Source organism: Grammomys surdaster, unplaced genomic scaffold (genome assembly GCF_004785775.1).
Source record: "Grammomys surdaster isolate TR1022 unplaced genomic scaffold, NIH_TR_1.0 174, whole genome shotgun sequence".
NCBI classification, from domain to species: domain Eukaryota; kingdom Metazoa; phylum Chordata; class Mammalia; order Rodentia; family Muridae; genus Grammomys; species Grammomys surdaster.
Genome location: NW_021604622.1, coordinates 7,764,003 through 7,783,717, shown reverse-complemented (window position 1 = coordinate 7,783,717; position 19,715 = coordinate 7,764,003). Strand labels below are relative to the sequence as shown.

Here is a 19,715-nt window from a genome sequence, read left to right as displayed (position 1 = left end):
TTCAGATGTGCCATTTTCTGATTTTCTCTGAATGATCTGTCTGTGGTTGGAAACGGCACCTGGAAGCCCTCTGCTGTAAAACGGTTCATTTCTCCCTTCAGATCTGCTAAGAGTTACTCTATATAGCAGATAAAGGATGAACATTTAGCAAAACCAGAAAAAGGACAGAAAACAGAGCCAGGTGTGGTGGTTCATACATTTAATCCTAGCACTGGGGAGACAGAGACAGGAGGAGCTCATCTCTGTGAGTTCAAGGCCAGCCTGGTTTACATATGGAGTTCCAGTTCAGCCAAGACTACATAGGGAAGCTTTGTATCAGGGGTAGGGAGGAAGAGAGGGAAGAATAACAAAAAAGAGGTAATGGATTCCAACAAATACGACTTTAAATGAAAGAGGAGTCATCATTGATACTACAAAAATAAAACATCAAGAGTCTGCAAACAGGGGCAGGCTGGAGAGATGGCTTAGCAGTTAAGAGGACTTGGCTGCTTGTCCAGGGATTGGGAGGGTCAGTTCCCAGCACATGCATGATGCCTTACAACCATCCTGAACTGCACTTCCAGGGGAAGAGGCATTTCTAGTGCCTCCTCTGGCCTCCTCTGGTACCAGGCACCCAAGCATACATACAACATGCAGGCTAAACACTCAAACAAATACAAATAAATAAATCTGTTTCTTAAGAGCCATTGAACAATTCTGTTAACAAATTGGGAATTAAATCATTATCACAAAGATAAGGAATCTCACCCAGGTGTCTATCCATGTATAGAGTCAAGGTGTTACATTTGTACACAGTGGAACAGTACTCACCCTTTAAGAAGAAAGTAAGTGGCACTTATGACATGAATGAACTTGGAGCATGCTATTATAAATGAACTAATAAGCCAGATACAGAAAAATAAGTAGCTCATGATCTCACTTAAAACGTTGGGCTAGAGAGATGGCTCAGTGGTTAAAAGGACTGACTACTCTTCCAAAGGACTCAAGTTCAATTCCCAGCACCCACATGGCAGCTCACAACTGCCTGTAACTTCAGGATCCAATACCCTCACACAGACATACATGCCGACAAAACACCAAAGCACATTTTTTTAAAAAAGCTGAACTCAGAGCTGCAGGGAATATAATGAGGTTGCCAAGGGCTGGAGGAAGAAAAGTGGGGGAGATACTAATAGAGAAATGGAAACTTTCTGTGGGACAGAAATATTAAATTCTGAGATCTGTTTTACACCATGAGTACCGCTGATATGTTTTATAGATGGAAATCGCACAGATAATAGATCTTAAATGTCTTCTGCTACCAAGGAAAGTGTGTGATGTACTGGACTACTTCACTCCTCATTTTACAGTGCGATATACACCCACATCACATTGTTTACTTGTAAACAGTTTTTATTTATCGTGCCTCAATAAGGTTGGAAAAAATTAACAAAGATGAATCACAAATAAAAGGAGGGCAAAAGCAGTTGACTTTCCCATCACTCAACTAGCAAATGAGAGGGTCGGTTTGCCCGTTCCACAGCTTGCCTTCTGTCCACGGGAATCTCACCAGCCCTTTCCCCAGGGAAAATTACACACACTTCCCATCCTACAAAGACAATTCCTGAATCTCTTTCTGTCAGGTTCAGCAAGTTCCTGAATTGCCGCCTTCCTCTCTTTGAACACCCCCTCCAAGGGTGTCTCTCTGGATCAGGTGCACAGAAGGCTCCCTGAAGAGCCCCCTCCTCTCTCGGTGTTCCACTGATGGACTAGGTATACACTAGCAGCTTCCTGGTCTCTCTCACAGATGTTGGTGATCAGATAAGGATACTGCTAACACTGACACTCAGAAGGCCTTTCAGGTGAGGTCAGGGCAGAGCAAATGCCAGAGTCTCCAGTCATGTTCTTGACATATCTGTCACGCCTAACTAACAAGATTAGCATTCCAAATGTGATGAGAAATGAGGGAGTTGTTTCCACATTAACAGGTGCTCTGATAACTTGTCAAATGTGGTAAGACAATGGGCAAAGAAAGAATAGTAGTAGCACAGGTTAGCTCCCTCAGTAGTCTGTAAAGAAAAAACAGTAGTAGCACAGGTTAGCTCCCTCAATAGTCTGTAAAGAAAGAACAGTAGTAGCACAGGTTAGCTCCCTCAGTAGTCTGTAAAAAAGAACAGTAGTAGCACAGGGTAGCTCCCTCAGTAATCTGTAAAGAAAAACAGTAGTAGCACAGGTTAGCTCCCTCAGTAGTCTATAAAGAAAGAACAGTAGTAGCACAGGTTAGCTCCCTCAGTAGTCTATAAAGAAAGAACAGTAGTAGCACAGGTTAGCTCCCTCAGTAGTCTGTAAAGGCAAGTGATAGACTTTCTTCTCACCTTCATTGCTCTTCAGTAATCTGTGTGCTTGGTGAGGAGACGGGGTAAGATAACAGCACCCTTGATACCTCCTGACTCCTGACACAGAAGCCATCACCAATTACTTAGGAGCCCAGACTCTAGGCAGCTGACACACCACCTCAGGCTCCCACCCTTGCCTCAGTGGGCAAGCAGTGCTGGAAAGTAGCCAGGGATTGGCCAAGACCTTCCAGAAGTTTGTGGTATTGTTAAAGGTGATAATGGGTCACAGCTTCGTCATGTGAATGGAAAGCAGCAAGTGATATTATGGCTTAAAGATTTTCTTCTGAGACAGAATGATTTGGGAGCAAGGACTGAGTGCATGAGAGAGCAGATGGGCTTAAGAGTCGGACACGTAGATTCCAGCAGATGATCAGCTCTGTCCTCTGGGGTCGGGGCTTCACTCATCCTGTGATCTTAACCCCATCCACTTAGATTTCATCTAAGGAACACATGGGGGATCAGTGGTTAGACTGGAAGCAAAGGAAATGCTCATGATTGAAGTGATTAAGTAGCATAGCAATGATGGTCTCTATGTCCCTCTCAAGAGTCTGCACCCCACCCTACCCCCAGCCACACGTGGGAGTCCACTTACATCCTTACATAATCCTATTACTTGGGAGTGGAGGCAATTGAATCAGGAGTTCAAGGCTAGCCTTGACTACCTAGATGGTGAATTGTAAAGCAACCTTGGCTACATGAAACCCTGTCCCAAATAAACAGTACTTCTAAAACATTTAAGTTAGACTCATCCAATTCAAGTCTTACCCTGAGGCCAGTGGGATGGCTCAGTGGGTAAAGGTACTTGCTGCCTAACCCGACAGTCTTATTTCACTGGCAGGACCCATATGGGGGCAGGGAAGGATTGATGCCCACTGAGTGTCTTCTGACCTCGGCATATGTACACACACACACACACACACACACACACTAAACAGAAAATGTGAATAGCAGTTTAACTGTTCTATATCTCGAGTCTCTTGTTCTGCTCAGTATAGCTGCTGGTTGGACATGAAGATGGTAGCACTGAGATAACCCTGCCCTAGTGAAGAAATGTTTCAGAACCCCCAGAGGATGCCTGAACCCACAGGCAGCACCAATTCCTGGGCATGCAGCACCAATTCCTGGGCATGCAGCACCAATTCCTGGGCATGCAGCGGGCATATGTACATTGAATATGTTTTCCATCACCCGCACTTGCCTTTTACTCTCCCTGTTCCTGAAGTGACCGCAAAACAGCACAGCTGTCTCGCTCAGTCTTCATCTGTTTCAGAGATAAAAGATTCCCTCTTCGTTAGGATCCTAAGCATGTTTTTCTTCCGTTCCTTAAAGCGAAAAATATTCACATTTTAAAATCTAAGAGTGCATGCTGTGGTTTTTCTTTGGAATTACTGGATCTCCAGACGTTCCTTGAACACAACACATTGGAGCCATTGTTAATTAAAGTAAGTGCTATTCTAACGCAGCATTGGAATGGCACATCTAATAACGGAGGTGGCTAAGCAAGCAGTCATGGGGAGGGTAGCATATACAGCAGAGATACACCAGACAGAGGGGGCGATCTGCATCCTGAGCAAAGCAGGACAGGGCACATAGATTGTGTTACGTGGAACAGTGACCCGTTAGGACAAGCTGTTCATTTCTAGAGTTTTCCATTTAATATCTCCGGACCTTAGTTGAATGTGAGGAGCTGGAGCACGCAAAGAGAAATCTCAGATAAGGGGGACAGATGTGTTCTCTGAGAAGTGATTACACATCACAGCTGGGGAGCCTTCTCTCTCATCTTGTCATGGAGACATTAAACACGATCATTTTAAAAACAGACCAGAAAATCTTAACATAATTAAGAGTTCAAAAAATCCCTAATGTGGAAGAACTAAGACAGCAGGGTCGGGTTTTCTGCTGCTCATATTATAGAGGCTAAGTAATCTTTTTTTTCCATTGTAAAATACATACTTCTAATAAGTTCAAATGATATGTATTTAAATCCCAGCCCATCATCCTTGCCCTTCTGGAATAATCCCAGCTAACTGAGGCAGTGTATGCCATTCATGAAAGGAGGAAGTTGTTCTGATGTTTAAAATGTATTAAAGCCAAGTTTAAGACATGTTCACAAAGGAATACATTTAAAATGGTTTTATTTCCACATAAAATAGGACAGAATCATCTTAAGTGGGTCTTAGAAATTGTACATCTTGCTCCGTAAGCTCTGGGTCACAATGTTTGAGAACTAACAAGGGAGATATCGTTAGTGTCCACAGAAGCATCACACCCTGGATGGGATAGACCAAAAGCTTCTCTCTGAGCACAGGACTGGGTTCTTCTAGAAGTTCCGAGGGAGAGACCTCTTCCTGCCCCAGTGCCTGGAAGCTGGAGGCCATCTTTGTGCTTGGGTGACAGACAAACATTCCAACGTCCTTTTCCTCTTTGTGTCTCCCTTAAGGACACTCTTTGCATTGAGAGTCCATCCAAATCTAGTATTGCATGTACTCATATAATTAGTATATGTAATAATTGATATAATTATAATAATCCTTAATTACAACTGCAGCGCCTCAGCCTCCAACTCATATTCTTTTCTGCAGAAGCTATTTGTTTAAAATAGTGGTTTTTATTGTGACATTTTCATACCTGCACACCAGGTATACACTTCGGTCATGTTTACCCTTTTGTAGTCTCATAGCCTCGCTCCCATTGCTGCCGGCCCCACCCTGCCTCCTAAAAATCCCCTCATTCTCTTTTTGTGTCTTCCCCACCCCACCCCCCAAAAAAAACCCTGGCCCCCCCCGCAAAAAAAAAAAAAAAACCTGGAACATCTTCTCTCGGGGTCCGGCTTATTTTGCTTAACATGGTGATCTCCAGCTCCATCCATTTTCCTGTGACGTATTAATTTCATTCTTCCATATCGCTCAAATAATGCTCGATCGCAGACGCCACCACACTTTGTTTACCTGTTCCACTACTCACAGGCACCTGGGGCTGGTTCTGTAAGTTGGCTCTACTGAGTCATGTCGTGGTGACTCACAAGCCCTCACCCGCTCGTGCCTGTAAAGCCAGGCCATCTGAAAGCAGAGACATTTGCTATCCATACCAGCATGTTTTTTCTCTAGAACCGAAGGATCACGAGTCTACAGCAGCCTTCTCTGGACACATTATGCTGTCTGTCTATTGCAGTATACTGAAGCACTGAATATGAAAACAACTGAGTTTTAGCAGCCCTTGGTCAGAAAAGTTTGTGAAAGGGCCCTTGGAAAGCTAGGTGAGTCACTCGAGGCAAAGACGCTATCATCCAAGTGTTTGTAACAAGTCTGTAATAAGATCAGGGAACAATAGTTCTGACTATAGGTCAGAGGTGAGCAGATACCAGCAGAGGCAGTAACTCCAAACTCCTACACACACACACACACACACACACACACACACACACATGCATACAGACACACCTGTCTTGTTTGTGGCAGTCCCCTCTGTCAGTGTGAGCCGTGGACATATGTGACAAAATATGAGGGGGCCAGCTGAGCTAGTGTCCGGCTCAGGATGGCCAAGTCCCAGACTCCACCTTGAGTTCTGGGCCAATCCTAATATGTCCAGATTCAGAGTTCAAGTGAGGCCAGAAAGCTTACAGTGGCTCTGAGAGTTAGGGACCCAACCTCTGGCCAGATAGACTTGGAAGCAAAAGCAAAGGTCACTGTTAGTCTCTCTCATCTGGTACTCGCAGAGAGCAAGGCCTCAACTTAGCTGTACTCTGTGGTGCTCTGCACCAGCCGTCTACCCCTAGTGTGCACACAACCCTGGCATTCGGAGTACAGTGACTGGGGTTCAGGCACCTGTCAGAACTGTACGGCTGGGCTTCCAGTGCATTGTCACGGTCTCTGTCCTAGGGTTCATTCCTTTTTAAGGCTCCAGTTTTGAAACCCCTTTCTGATACTCCCTCTTGTAAATTCATCTTCTGGGAGGTTCTAACCTGGACAGAAATAGCAGAAAACTCAACTTGTTGACCTGTAATTATCTGTTTCTGAGGGGAAGGGTTGATGTTTATTGGCCTCTAACATGCTACACAAGCAAACAACCATCTTGTTCATCATCCAGGCTAATATTCCAACAGCCCTATTGCTAAACACTGGTCTCTGGGGTTAAGGTCTTGTTCAAGATCCAAGTGACATTGCTGAAACCCAAGCCAACGGCCATCTTGCTCCAGATGTGGCTGTTGTGATGAATTTTCATAAAGCTGACCTTTTGTGTGTGGTTCTGGAGATCAAATCTGGGCCCTCATGTATGCTAGGTAAGCTATCTACCACGGAGCTAAAGCCTTAGCTTTCCAGCTTTTTAGGAGTAAAGTATAGTGCCAGACTGCTCTTGGTTTTTTCTGGCTACTAAGCCAGCAAAGGAAATTTTTGTGAGTGGCGTTTGTCCAACTTCTCAAAAATGCCTCTACTATTGCTGAGGTCGCACGGGGAAAATAGCCTTTATACAATGTTGGGGAATGTCACTCAGTCCAGCTACTGTGGAAATTGGTATGGAAGGTTCTCTGTATGCCCCAGCTATCCCACTCCTGGGTATCTACCCACGGGAGGTAACTCTACACATGTGTTTTGCCTTACCATTCACGATAGGAAAGATGTGGGGTCAGCCTGTGCACAGAAAGCATGGTGCCTATCCTCAATGGAATACCAGCCCTAAGGAAGAATGAATCATGTCATTTTCAGGAAAATGAATGGAACTAAAGGGTGCCATAGTAACATAGTAAGCCAGACACAAGTATTGTTTGTGTTAACACAAACATAGAATCTGTTTGGTTGGTTTTTTAAATAAACCAGAAAGTAGTAGTTGGGCTGCTACAAACAAGATAAGGGATATATGAGGGTGGGGTGTATGATAGGGTAGTTGGGAGGGTGAGTACAATCAAAGACAATAATGCGTGTATATATAGAAATATCAATGTTAAACCTATCCGTATATATGCTAATTTTGTTAAGTAATAAGCAAGTTTTATTTTTAGGGTTTCTAGTTTTTTGTTTTTGTTTTTTACTTTTCCAAACATTATTCTTTGAAAATGTCATATATGTGCACATTATATCTTAATCTCATCCACCTTAATTCCCACCAACTCCTCTCCACTCAGCGATTAGGAAGGTTGGCTGCTCCTCCAGAGGACCTGGGTTCAATTCCTACCACCCATATAGTGGCTCACAACCATCTGTAACTTCAATTCCAGGGGATCCAGTACCCTTTTTTAGCCTACATGGGTACCAGGTACACACATAATACAGACATACATAAAAGCAAAGCATCCATATACATAAAATAGATAAGTCTTAAAAGAATAACCCATGGAGGGCTGGAGAGATGGCTCCACAATTAAGAGCACTGGCTGCTCTTCCAGTGGACCCGGGTTCAATTCCCAGCACTCAAAAGACAGCTTACAATTGTCTGTAACTCCAAGATCTGACACCCTCGCATAGTATACATGAAGGCAAAACACCAATGCACATTAAATAAAAATAATCAAAAAATAATAGCCTACTGAGTCCAGTTCAAGCTGCCTGTAAGTGCCTGAGGTGGCACGGGCAGCCTGCTGGTATTCACCCTCCAAAGATTAATGACGTTCCCTCTCACAGAAGCCATCTACTCCCAGTAGCTTCTGGGTTAAGGGTAGACTCATACTTTTTAAAAAAAACTGTTCTACTGGCTTCCTGCAGGCTCAAGTTAGCTGAGTCCTTTTTCTGCTGTTATTTTCCACCCCGTGCTTTTGTGGGGGGGGGGGGGGAGCTTCCTGGTAACTCTGAGTATATTGTCCTCCTTAGGCAGGTTCTCTAGGAAGCAGAGGCTGAGTCGGAGAGAAGAGTGTTGAACTGTTAGTGAGAGCAAAGGATGGAGGGAAAGAAGCAGAGCCCAGGGAGGAGCTCTGGTGACAGGGATGGTGTGAGCCAAGGGATGGCAGGAGGTCAGGTCTAAGAAGACTCACGTTCTGCTCTACCCAGTCATTAGCCAGGATGTACCCCAGAAGAGAGAAACTTTGACCTGAGAAGTTCACCACTAGAGGTCGTGAGCTTAGTCACGCTGGTCATCAGCAAGGTTCTACCTGAAGGAGATCTGCACCGTGTGGCCCGGGAGTTTGCCTGTCCCTCCTTGGCCCATCTTATGCGACAGCATGCTATCATCCATGTGAATCCACACAAGCAGTGGCCACGCAGTAAGGGCTGGCAGGTGCAGCTAGACCACAGTCACTCATCAGAAAGAGGTCTCCATCCCGAGAAGGGCCGAGAGTTGGGGAGAGAATGACTGAGGACAAGGTACCCCTGAGAGAGGCGAGGCTGCATTGGCGGAGGTGTCTTGAATTCGCCATTTTGATCTGCCTCTGCTGGCCAGAATGTCTTCTTAGTGCTTAGGATTTAAGAAGGTTGAACAAGTACATTGGTGTTTTGCCTCCATTTTTTTAGCGTTATTGGGGACTCATGCAAGTTCATTCCTCAGAGATGAAGAAGTTTGGCCACTTCCCCCCACACCCTAAGAAACCACTTTACCTCCTCCCTGCCAAGTGAGCCTGCCTGAAAATGCCCCTTGTTTGCCCTACATCCCTTTTTTTATGGGTGTGAGACATAGTTGGGGTGTTTGTCACTGGAATAGAGTGTCTTACCACTGGAATAGAGTTCCTAGTGATGCCAAGAGGCCTCTTTTGGCTGTTAAAAAAGTTAACAGCCCTTTTTCTGGTTCCAAACCTGGTATAGCAAGCAGCATCTCAAGACAGGGCCTTGCCATGAATCCCAGGCTCATTTTCTTGGTTTGTTTGGAATTAGATGGATTTGAATCCTGGCTCCACCTTAACCAACTCGATGGCCCTGCTAATCTTATAAGCTTTGGCATTCTCACGTTGGAGAAGTGAGTCATGGTTTCTACCTGACGAGGTTGTTTTGGGTTGATCTGAGGTTCTGAGTTCATAGACTTAACATGGCATGCTGTTCCATGTTAATCAGTGCTGGCCCCTATCCTTGGTTTTTGCTGGTGTAGAACACTTCTAGTGTAAACACTGTTAAAAGCGAACTTTGGGTCTTTAACATTTATACCCGCATGTCCTGAAATTGAAAGCTTTTTTTTTTAATGATTCACATGCAGTTACTTTAAAAACCCTGATAAAGAGGGAACATGCAAAGACATTTATAATATCTGAACAAAACTAAGAACCAGAGGCTTCCAAGAACACACACTATCAGAACACAGTTACAGTTACTCAGCGGATGCCAAGAATTTACCATCGTCCTCCCCACATCTGTAAAAAGATGTGCTTTGTCTGTTTTTCTAGGCTAGGGTTCTGTTGATTTGGTTTTCTTGTAATCAAAGGCCACCAAACCAGCAAGAGTCCTAACAGATCACAAAGATGGATGGCCCACGGGGAAAGGATCCAGCATTTCCTCCAGCTTCATCGTGGCATCCTTTGCTGGGGGAGGGGATCACAAGCTAGCAATCAGTCTGTGTGAGCCTTAGTAGATTATGGGACCTGTCAGCCTAGCCATGCCTGCCAGAGATGAAATAAAAGGGGGAAACAAAGCTTCGATATGTACAGAAGGGATTTTGGATTAGGCAGGACATCAGCCAGAATATATAGATGGGAGAGTTGCTTTGCTGTTTCTTTCGGGATCTTTTCTGACTTCAAAACAGTGAAAGCGATTCTGAAAAGGAACCCACAATTTTGATGGAAGCTCTTTCAACATAAGTGAAACCAGGCTTGGCTCAAGGAGAGGGCAGACTCAGGCCAAACCCATGGAACCGACCCTGGAAGGATGGCGGCGATCTAGAGAAATTGTTTCAAGATGGGTCTGGATCCACTTGAAAGTCAGGGAACCCGAGGGTATAGACATTTCGTCTGAATTCGTGTGTGAGAAGCCTTGTATGTCCCCCCTGAGACACGGGCTCACGGGGGTCCTATCTTCTCTCAGTTAACTCTGAGGAAAGGAGAGGAACATCGTGTGGACTTGGGAGGTTGCCTGCTGGTTGTGATCCACCAGCTGTGGCTGGTTTGGGGAAAGCAGAGGAGAAAGGGGGAATGTGGCTATTACTCCCAGAGCTTCCGGCAGCTTTGACTACAAGAAGAACTTGGGAGATGTAGCAGGGAAAGTTTGGGACTCTGTCCTCACAATGTTTTTGTTAGGCGGCTGTGGCTCTGAGAAGATAAGTAATCTCTTAAAACTTTATTCTGAAGCATTGATAGCAGCCCCTTGCAAGGGACGATCAGGGGCAGGGCAGCCTATGTGGAAAGTCTAGGAACTGGCGTAGGGCACAACCTGGACCGCAGACTGTACAAAAGCTTTAAGGAAAGCTGTCTCCATGGGAGCTCATGGGATATACTAGAAAGGGCCAGGCTTCCATTTCCCTGCTGAGATGTTAACTGAAGTCACAGATACAGAAGGCATCTTAGTGCTAGTATCTGCTGGAGAGGTTGTACAGTCAACCCTATTACTGTGAGTTGTAAGCCTCTGAGAAAAGGATCAGTGGTGACCTTGTTGAATGGCAATCAAGATGATTTTCCCATCAGCCCCAGGACCTTGCTGCTTTCCTCTGGTTGTTTCTCTGCAGTGTCTGCTTTTTCCCAAAAGATCTTAGAAGGGAATTGAAAGAGCACCAAGTCTGCTTCCATACAGAAAAGATGTTATAACATCTCAGAGGTTATGGGAGATCAGGTTGAAGCAAAAAAAGAAAGAACGTATCTACACTTAATGCTGAGAGGCACAAATGCCTCGGTTGTCCTTAAGGCTGACATCCCGGATTTAATCAGGATGCTGTAGACACTGCATATTAGATAGACTTCAGATACATCATTGATTTACACTTAGGTGTCAATAAAATGTTGAGCGCCTTTTGTAAGCCTGGTGTTAAGGAACAAAACCAATTACAAACCAGTTATTCTGTGTATTGTTCTGCTGGAAGTGAAGAGCTGTCATTTTACCCTACTGGTGGGACACACTGGTTAGCTCCTGAGTGATGGCAAAGAAACGAGGTCTCTGGGTCAAGGATGACAGGCAGTTCATTGTTCACAGGAATAATAGTAACTAACTCTTACTCTGTTTTCACTCAGTCTCGTTTATTGTGCTTTGTTACCCAAGGCCGCTCGTTCTTGAAGATAGGAAATGGGAGGTTTCAGAAGTAATTCATAAGTTTAAATTGTGTGCTGTCTTTAGTAGCACGAGGACACCCCTGGGTCATCTCACCCTGCTTCCCCCAGGATGTAAAGCATCACTCTGTCCAGGGTGACCAGGCTGTCCCTACTGCCCCCATGCTAGTCACTTAGCTGACTTGGTTAGTAGGTCAACTGTTGTGCTAAACAATTGATTGTGTTCAGATAGCCCCAATTTTCCTTAATGGTAGCAGTAAAAATGCCAGAGCAGAACTGATGACATTTCAGATGTGTTGAAGGGACCATAAAACGTTGAGCGCCTTTTATAAGCCTGGTGTTAAGGAATAAAACCTTAACCAAAGGAACCAAACAGCTGAAAACGTATATAGAAAGAAAAACAGTATACAGAGTAGTGTCATCCCTTAATCAAGCAGCCACTGGGAGGTCTTGGAATACCTTCCCATAGCTCAGTCTGGATTCCCGTAGCCAGATTATTGGAGCACCTCCACCATTTCTCCAGACCCTGGTTCCCTAGGGCACACTCCTCCATCCATATTTAGCATTTAATTTTTACTTTGGAACTGTGTGACGCTCACAGGTTTTCATAGCAAAGGTTGTAGACATCTTGTCCCTCAAATTCAAGCTTTCTGGGAGGCAGCACCTGAGACAGACTGCCCACAGGTACCCGGTCCCTTCCCCTCGGTGCAACTGTCTGAACTTGAACTTGCTTCCCTGCTTCCCAGCCAACTCTTCCCTGGAAGATTAATCTCCGTGTACTTAATATTTCCTTCCAACCCACATTTCTTCAGAACCTCTCAACAGCCTCACAGAATGCTCTGGAATGCCTAGGCGCAGCACATCTCCAAAAACCATAGATTGATGGCTCCCCCTCCTTTACTTCTCTGGAGAAAAATAATCACAGGCAAAAATAGTTCATCTTCAATTTTCCAGTGTTAAACAGAGAGGCTGTTAGCACCTAATCTGGAGAGAGAAAGAGAGAGAGGGAGAGAGGGAGAGAGAGAGAGAGAGAGAGAGAGAGAGAGAGAGAGAGAGAGAGAGAGAGAGGGAGGGGGAGGGAGAGGAGGAGGGAGAGAGTGTGTGTTTGTTTGTTTGTTTTATCTTAATTTGTATCCCAGGCTAGCCTGGGACTCACTTTGTAGCTCAGGCTAGCCCAAAGCTAATGTCAGTTCTCCTGTCTGTCTTCCCAAATGCTAGGATGACACGTGTGAGCCACCACTTCACGTCTCCACTATTGTTCTATGCAGCTCAGATCGGATGCTGAGGACACAGCCTGGTGACAGGATGCATCCTTAGCATGTGAATGGTCCTGGGTGTCAAGCTCCCCTGTTCCAAACACAAAAATAACCCTGTCGCTGTCACTCATGTGTGAACACCCTCCTTTAGTCAGGGTTTGTCTGCATGTGCACTAAATATCAACATTCTGAGATGAGGCAGGCATTGCTGTTCTGATAAGTTACAGAGTTACTTTAGAGTTCTTGAGTTACGGAAATTTCATGAGCACTCTCCAGTGCTGGACATCCAAGCTACTTTGAAATAAAGAGCAATCAAAAGGGAATGTTCTAGGCTACAATCTGAACCTCGGTGCAAGGTAGCTGGAGACATTTCAGCTCTGATGGAGGACCCAAGTCCTGTTCAAGCACCCATCTTAAGAGGCTCCCAAGTGCCTGCGACTCCATCTTCAGGGGCTCTGATGCTCTCTTCTGACCCTCACAGGCATCTCCATCCACAAGGCCATACCTGTACACAGACATGATCACACACAGATGCACACATCCACACACAATTTAAAGTCCTTTAAAAATATAATAAAACCTCCCTACCAGATATTTCTTCGTTTTAAAATCATCCTGGGAGGGTTAAAGTAAAAACTTTAATTGGATTAATAATTTTATTTGCCAAAAACAACTCTATAAAGTGGGAGTGAGGAAGAGTTTGGAATGCCGTCATGGAGAAGCTTCTGAAAAGCCAGTTGAACCTTGTTTTGTGAAGAGGAAATCTTTTGTTTCTAGAACCTCACACTCCACTCGTTGTATTTTATTTATCCTTTCTCATCTGCCGCGCTATGATTCGTTCCCAGCGAAGCTTAGGCTGGGGCTGATTACCACATACAAATTTGCTTGGAGGTACAGTGTGGTGGGAGGTACTTGAGCTGTGTGGATTCCTGCCTCTGCCATGCCAGTTTATTCTCACCAGACGGACTCAGTTACCTCCACTGCTGACGACTGTAAAGTGAGGCCAGCCTTTGCCGTCTGTCTCCCGTTCCTGTATGTACTCAACTTGCTCTTCCTCCTTCTGCCATAGGTTAGAGCAGCACAAGGCCCTTGTGACATGTGCCCACCCAACCTAGAACTCCCCAGCCATTAGCATCATGAGCCAAAATAAACCTCTTTCCTTTCTGAATAGCCAGGGCTCAGGTTTCTGTTTAAACAACCAAAAGCTAAGACCAACTGATTTTGAAGTTCAGCATAAGGTTTCTAATGCTCGAGGTGGAAAGACGGGTGGGTAGGTTAATAAAGTGCTTGCTGCAAAATCATGAGGACAGAAGGACAAAGCAAAGAAGAAAACAGGCATGGTGACACACACTTGTAGGTAGGTCTTACTGCCTGCCTAGCCTGGTCTACGTGGTGAATTCCAGGCCAGTGAGACATCTTGTCAAAAAAAGAAACACCTGAGAAATGACACTCAAGGTTGTCCTATGCCCTTCACGAGCACACAAACACACATGCATGCACACCTGTACACACAAACACAACAAGATGTCCTGTGGCCTTCACATGCACATAAACATACATGCACATGCACTTGTACACACATGCACACACGCTCATGCACACACACACACACACCTCTAATGTTAGATAAGAATCTCACTAAACATAAATATTGTCTTGGGTGCATGAAACCAGAAAGGACTGAAAAGGCTTGGATACATATGGATAGAGAATACGGGTCCATTAGATAAAAGGTGATTTAAAGGGTTCTGAGAAAATGACAGCCTCCCTAGCCAAAGTGTCTTTCTCACTGGCTTAATACAGGTCCATAATTCATTAATTACCCATTGTCTTTAAGATGACCTTATAGAATCCTGAGTCCAGGAAGGGATAAAACAACCTGTCTCACAATTTCTTTATGATGTCAAGCTGTTATTTATCGCTAGGAAGCCAGATGAAGGCAGAGAGGTGGTGCTGAACTGAAGATAAACTATTTTGGGCTTTATAATTTTGCCTAGCATAGGCCCTGTAGAAAAAGAGCAATACTGCCCTCAAAACAGGCACCTCTCAAGGTTCTTAGAGCTTCTATGAGAGCATATGTGGGAAAAGATATTTTAGGTCACAGGCCAAGCTAAAGAAAATTATCTGTGAATAACTCGTACACACACATACATACCTCTCTCTCTCTCTCTCTCTCTCTCTCTCTCTCTCACTCTCTCTCTCTCTCTCTCTCTCTCTGCATGTGTGTGTGTGTGTATGTGTGTGTGTGTTACTAGGCCCAGTGCCTCACACATGCTTGGCAAGTATTCTACCACTGAATTGTATCCCCAGCTCTCATGACACTGATCTGGTTATTAGGTGTGGGGACTCCTTTGGGCCTGACTCTAGCAAACTGGTCACTACATCTTTCCTTTCTGTCACCAGTGTGTTGCTGACATGGAAACTCATGTGACAAGAAAGGAAAGGGGACCCATCCTCCTTCCCAAATGCTGACAGCTCAGCTCTCCCATCTGATTTTCCCTGGTGACAGAATTCATAGAAGAGCATCTTAATGTCTGTTTACCCATCATCCTTTTCTGTTAGGCGTCACCATTGTGCCTGGAGGTAAAGCGGGTTGCTTGGTCCACTCCGGAAGAAAGCCTCTGTCTCTTTCTCACTTACTGCCCATGGAGCTGCAGAACTTGGGTCCTTTTTTTTTTTTTTTTTTTTTTTTTGGTAAGCATAGGAAAGCCAGAAGCAGGTTGGGTGTATGAAGGATTTAGTTGTTGACACTCTGTGCTTGGGAACCTGTGATGTATAGGAGATGTAGCCGTTTCCCCAGGATTCCTTGAGGGATCTGTATCTCCTTAGGGAATGGAGGGCAAGTCTTTGAGCAAGCCTTTACTGGCGCTTTAATGATCTGTGATCCTAAATACCAACCGTTACTGACTTGTTTCTTTGTATCCTCGAAGCTCTGGGGCAGATATTGTGTTGCACTCCACATGCCAGTTCCCTTGGTTTTGTTCTCGGGCTTCTTTGCATTGGCCAGCCCTCAGATATGTGGAACAGCAACTAGCTGTGAGCAGCCTTCTCCATTACAGACGCTCCCTTCCTCCTCCATCTGTTCCTGCCTCACAGTTCCCAGCAGGCTTCTTTGTCCTGGTCACCTTCGTCAATGTCTTTTTCTCCTCTAAATGTGATGTCCCTGGAAATGGCAGTCCAAGTGTGCTAGGAAAAGCCCAAGCTAGAACTACTGTCAAGGAAAAATGCACACATGGCTTCTGCGTACCTTAGTCAGCGACATATTAATGCCTCATTCCAGCTCAGTGCTGGGTCTGTTGTCACTTTGCTTCCAGGCAGAAGTTCTTACCCTCATGGTCACCTCTTTTTCATTCTTAAATCAGAATTTACACTTTGTCCGGTCTGCTTTTATCTATTCTTTTTTTTTCAATTTGTTTTGTTTTTTTATGTAGATGAATGTCATGTATGTATGCATGCATGTATGTATGTATGTATGTATGTATGTATGTATGTATGAATGTATACCATATACATGCCTGGTACCTTGAGGAGTCAGAAGACCATTGGATCCCCTGGAACCAGAATTACAGATGGCTCTGAGTCATCAGGCAGGTGCTGGTCACTGAACCCAGGTCTTCTGCAAAATTAAGTGCTCCTGACTGCTGAGCCACCTCTCCAGCTGGCTCTACTTTATCTGTTCTTTGCTTTGGGAACTGTATTATTCATCAAGTCACATACGAATGGGAGTCCTGTGTAATTCCAATTCAAGTGACTGTTGAAGGAGTGATGAACTGTTTTGGTTTAATCTCTTCACCTGTTTAAATATCCATAATTATGTATGCCTATGGGACATAAAGTCTGATGGTTTCAAATATGCATCATAGTGGTCAGATCAAGGTGACTGATACCCATCACCTCCATGATTGGCCATTTCTTTGTTTTAGGAACATTCAAAATCCTCTCCTGGTTATTTTGAAACATACTACTAAGTGTTGTCAAACAACCAAATAATTGCCCTACTGTGCTATAAAATAGTAGAAGTTACTTCTCCTACAAGGATTTTCTTTTTAATTGTTATTATTTTTTATTTTTATGTGAATTGGTGTTTTGCTTACATGTATGTCTATGTGAGGGGGTCAGATCCCCCAGAACTGGAGTTATGTACAGTTCTGAGCCACTACGTGGTAACTTGGAATTGAACCCAGGTCCTCTGAAAGAGCAGCCAGTGCTAAACCATCTGTCTAGCCCCAAGAGGTTTGTTTTGTTTGTTTTTTAGGGACTGGAAGGGGAGCAGAGGTAGAGAGCTTACCCAGCAGATATGAGGCCCATGGGTCCAATCATCAATACTGAAAAGCAAACAACATAAAGAGAAACGTTAAAACAATATGTTGGGATTGGCTCTGTTGTGGAAAAACCCTTCTCAAGATGCCCAATTCTAGGAGAGATAAATTAGAATTTTTCGAGTCTGTAGGGTCTTCTGTTTGCAAGAGGTATTGGGGATCGATCATTTCAGCATCAACAGCTGAATTCATTAAAAGAGGGAGCTGGCTGTTGTGTCTTAGTTCATTGGCCCTGTTTTCAGTCCCGGGCCCTGGCTGGACACCGAGCACTGTGTCCAGGAAGGGATGGTGTCTAATGCGCATGTCTGTGTGTTGCAGTTACCTCGCTGAGCAGTGCTGGAATGGCGGCTTCATCTACCTGATCATGCTGCGGCGCTTCAAGCAGAAAGCCCACCTGACTTACAATGGCAACAGTGGCAACAGCTCAGAACCCGGAGAAACACCGACCTTGGAGCTGGGTGACCAAACTTCAAAAAAGGGGAAAAGAACACGAAAGTTTGGGGTCATTTCCATACCCCCTATCACCAAGACCCCTGAAGACTCCAAGAGCAGCAGCGGCTGCGACACGGCAGACGACCCCAGCTCGGAGTTGGAGAACGGCACCGACCCCGAACTTGGAAATGGCCATGCTTTTGAGCTAGAAAATGGCTCGCATTCTCTCAAGGATGTGGCTGGACCCCATCTGGAGAGGTCAGAAGCGGACAGAGAGGGAGAGCTCAGAGTTCCAAAGACAGAAGCCCCTCTGAGTGACAGCAATGACAAACACCGCTTCTCAAAAACTGGGAAGACCGACTTCCAGTCCAGTGACTGCTTGGCACGGGTAAGGTGCAGTCGACTATAGAATCTGACCTTTTTTTTTTTTTTAACCTTCATCTGAAAATATGCGTGTGAGTGTACATGCATGCGTGTGAGCCTGTCTATTTGTCGGTGTGTGGGTATATGTGCACTTGTGGGTTCATGTATTTGGAGGCCATAGGACATTCAAAGATATCAGTCCTCAGGCACCCTCCTCCTTGTGTTTTGAGATGAGGTCTCTCACCAGCCTGAAAGTCACCACACAGCTTACGCCAACTGACTGGCGAGCCCCTGGGATCTGCTTAACTCCCAATCGCCAACATCTTCCCATGTTTGGCTTTTTATATGGATTCCTGGCATTGAATTTGGGTCCTCAAATGCTTGCAAGGGGAGCTCTTCACTGTCTGAACAGCTATTCTCTTGGTCCTAGAATCTGAATTTTAACACAAATACTGTTGAAGTTGCTTCTCAAGCTTAGAAAACACACCTAGGATTGTCTTGTACTTTGAAGCCAACAAACTCATCGAGATAAATGTTCGGAGGCTGTAAGAATAACAGGAAAGTCTGAGTTGTGGTATCCCACTTAAAGAGCCAGTGAAGTGGTCCTAAGTGGAAAATTGAAGCCTTCTGTGGTAAAATTTGAGCCCTCTGAGGCCCAGATAAAGCATCGAGCAGCCTTGGTATTCATCACTACTGTCACAGAGAAATCGCTACTTCAAGGCCAGAGATTCCTGGTGGCCACTGATAATGCAAACATCCAGGCTCAGTGTGACACAGGAAGGGCGGCCGACACAGGGAAGCATCTGCTTTTATTTTTAACAGTTCAAAGCCAGCACTATTTTTATGAGATCATGTTATTACACTGGTGGATTCCAGTGACACACAGGAGCGTCTGGCCTAAAGCTTCTCTGTCAGATTGAGGTTGGTTCTGTGGAAGTGAGGAGAGAGTAGCGGCAGAATAAACTTCCACTGCAGGTTGTCTCCCCAGCATCCTTTCTTAGTTAGGGTGTTCGTCTGTGACATGAATCTTCTTGGCAGAGGATGCTATAGAAGCAATAGCTTTCTGAGTGGGTGCTGACCAGTTTCTCCGACACAGAAGACACCTCTAGGGATGAAACGCAAAGGTGAGAACGAGGTGGGAATACATCAAGTTTGGGTTTGCTGCTGAAAAAGAGCGCCCTGGGAATAAGTGGGATGTCTCCTGAGGTTTGGTGCGGGTGGCCACTTCTATACTTTTAACCAATCCAAACAGAAGTGAGAAGGGATGAAAAAAACCACTCTGCAACATTGTCTGTGGACGAATGGAGGGTCAAATAAGAAGAAAGTGCTTTCTGTTAATTTTATGGGGCTCCCCTAGGTGGTTTAAAGATTAAACAAGAATATAGGTGGTAGTTGCGTACACCTTCAGTCCCAGCGCTCAGGAAGCAGAAGCAAGAGGATCTCTGAATTTGAGGCCAGACTGGTCTACAGAGTGAGTTCCAGGACAGCCAAAGCTACATGGAGAAACCCTGTCTTGGGGGAAAAACAGAAAGCAAACAACTAAAAGCCCTAATACAAATATTCTATATTCTGCCTGCTGTAACTTGGTAAAAGTCTTTATCCCATCACGGTTAGACTGTGACTCCACAGTGAAACTTTTAAGTGGATATCGTTGGCTTCCTTGGTCATGTCAAGGGTTTGGTGCCAAAGGAGGTTGAGTCTCACAGTCTGAAAAAATAGCTCATACAAATAAATTTCTGGCTTAGACTATTAAGACACCATGTACTGTAAGTCCCTCTTGCCTGCCTTCTGTGTTTCAGGGTCAGTATGACCCAGAAGGTGTCACAATCTAAGAAATGCAATTCCTAGTCTATTGCTGTGGGGATAA

The 19,715-nt window shown here is 44.9% G+C and overlaps 1 protein-coding gene across 1 annotated transcript in view; it reads left to right on the top strand.

The window, feature by feature from the left end:
* Pdzd2 (PDZ domain containing 2) overlaps window positions 1-19,715 on the top strand; it is a 139,186-nt gene that overhangs the window by 18,597 nt on the left and 100,874 nt on the right. The window contains exon 2 of the mRNA XM_028767529.1: window positions 17,372-17,873. Within this exon, the coding sequence (XP_028623362.1) occupies window positions 17,418-17,873 (456 nt within the window). The 5' untranslated portion in view covers window positions 17,372-17,417. The remainder of the gene's footprint in view (window positions 1-17,371; window positions 17,874-19,715) is intronic.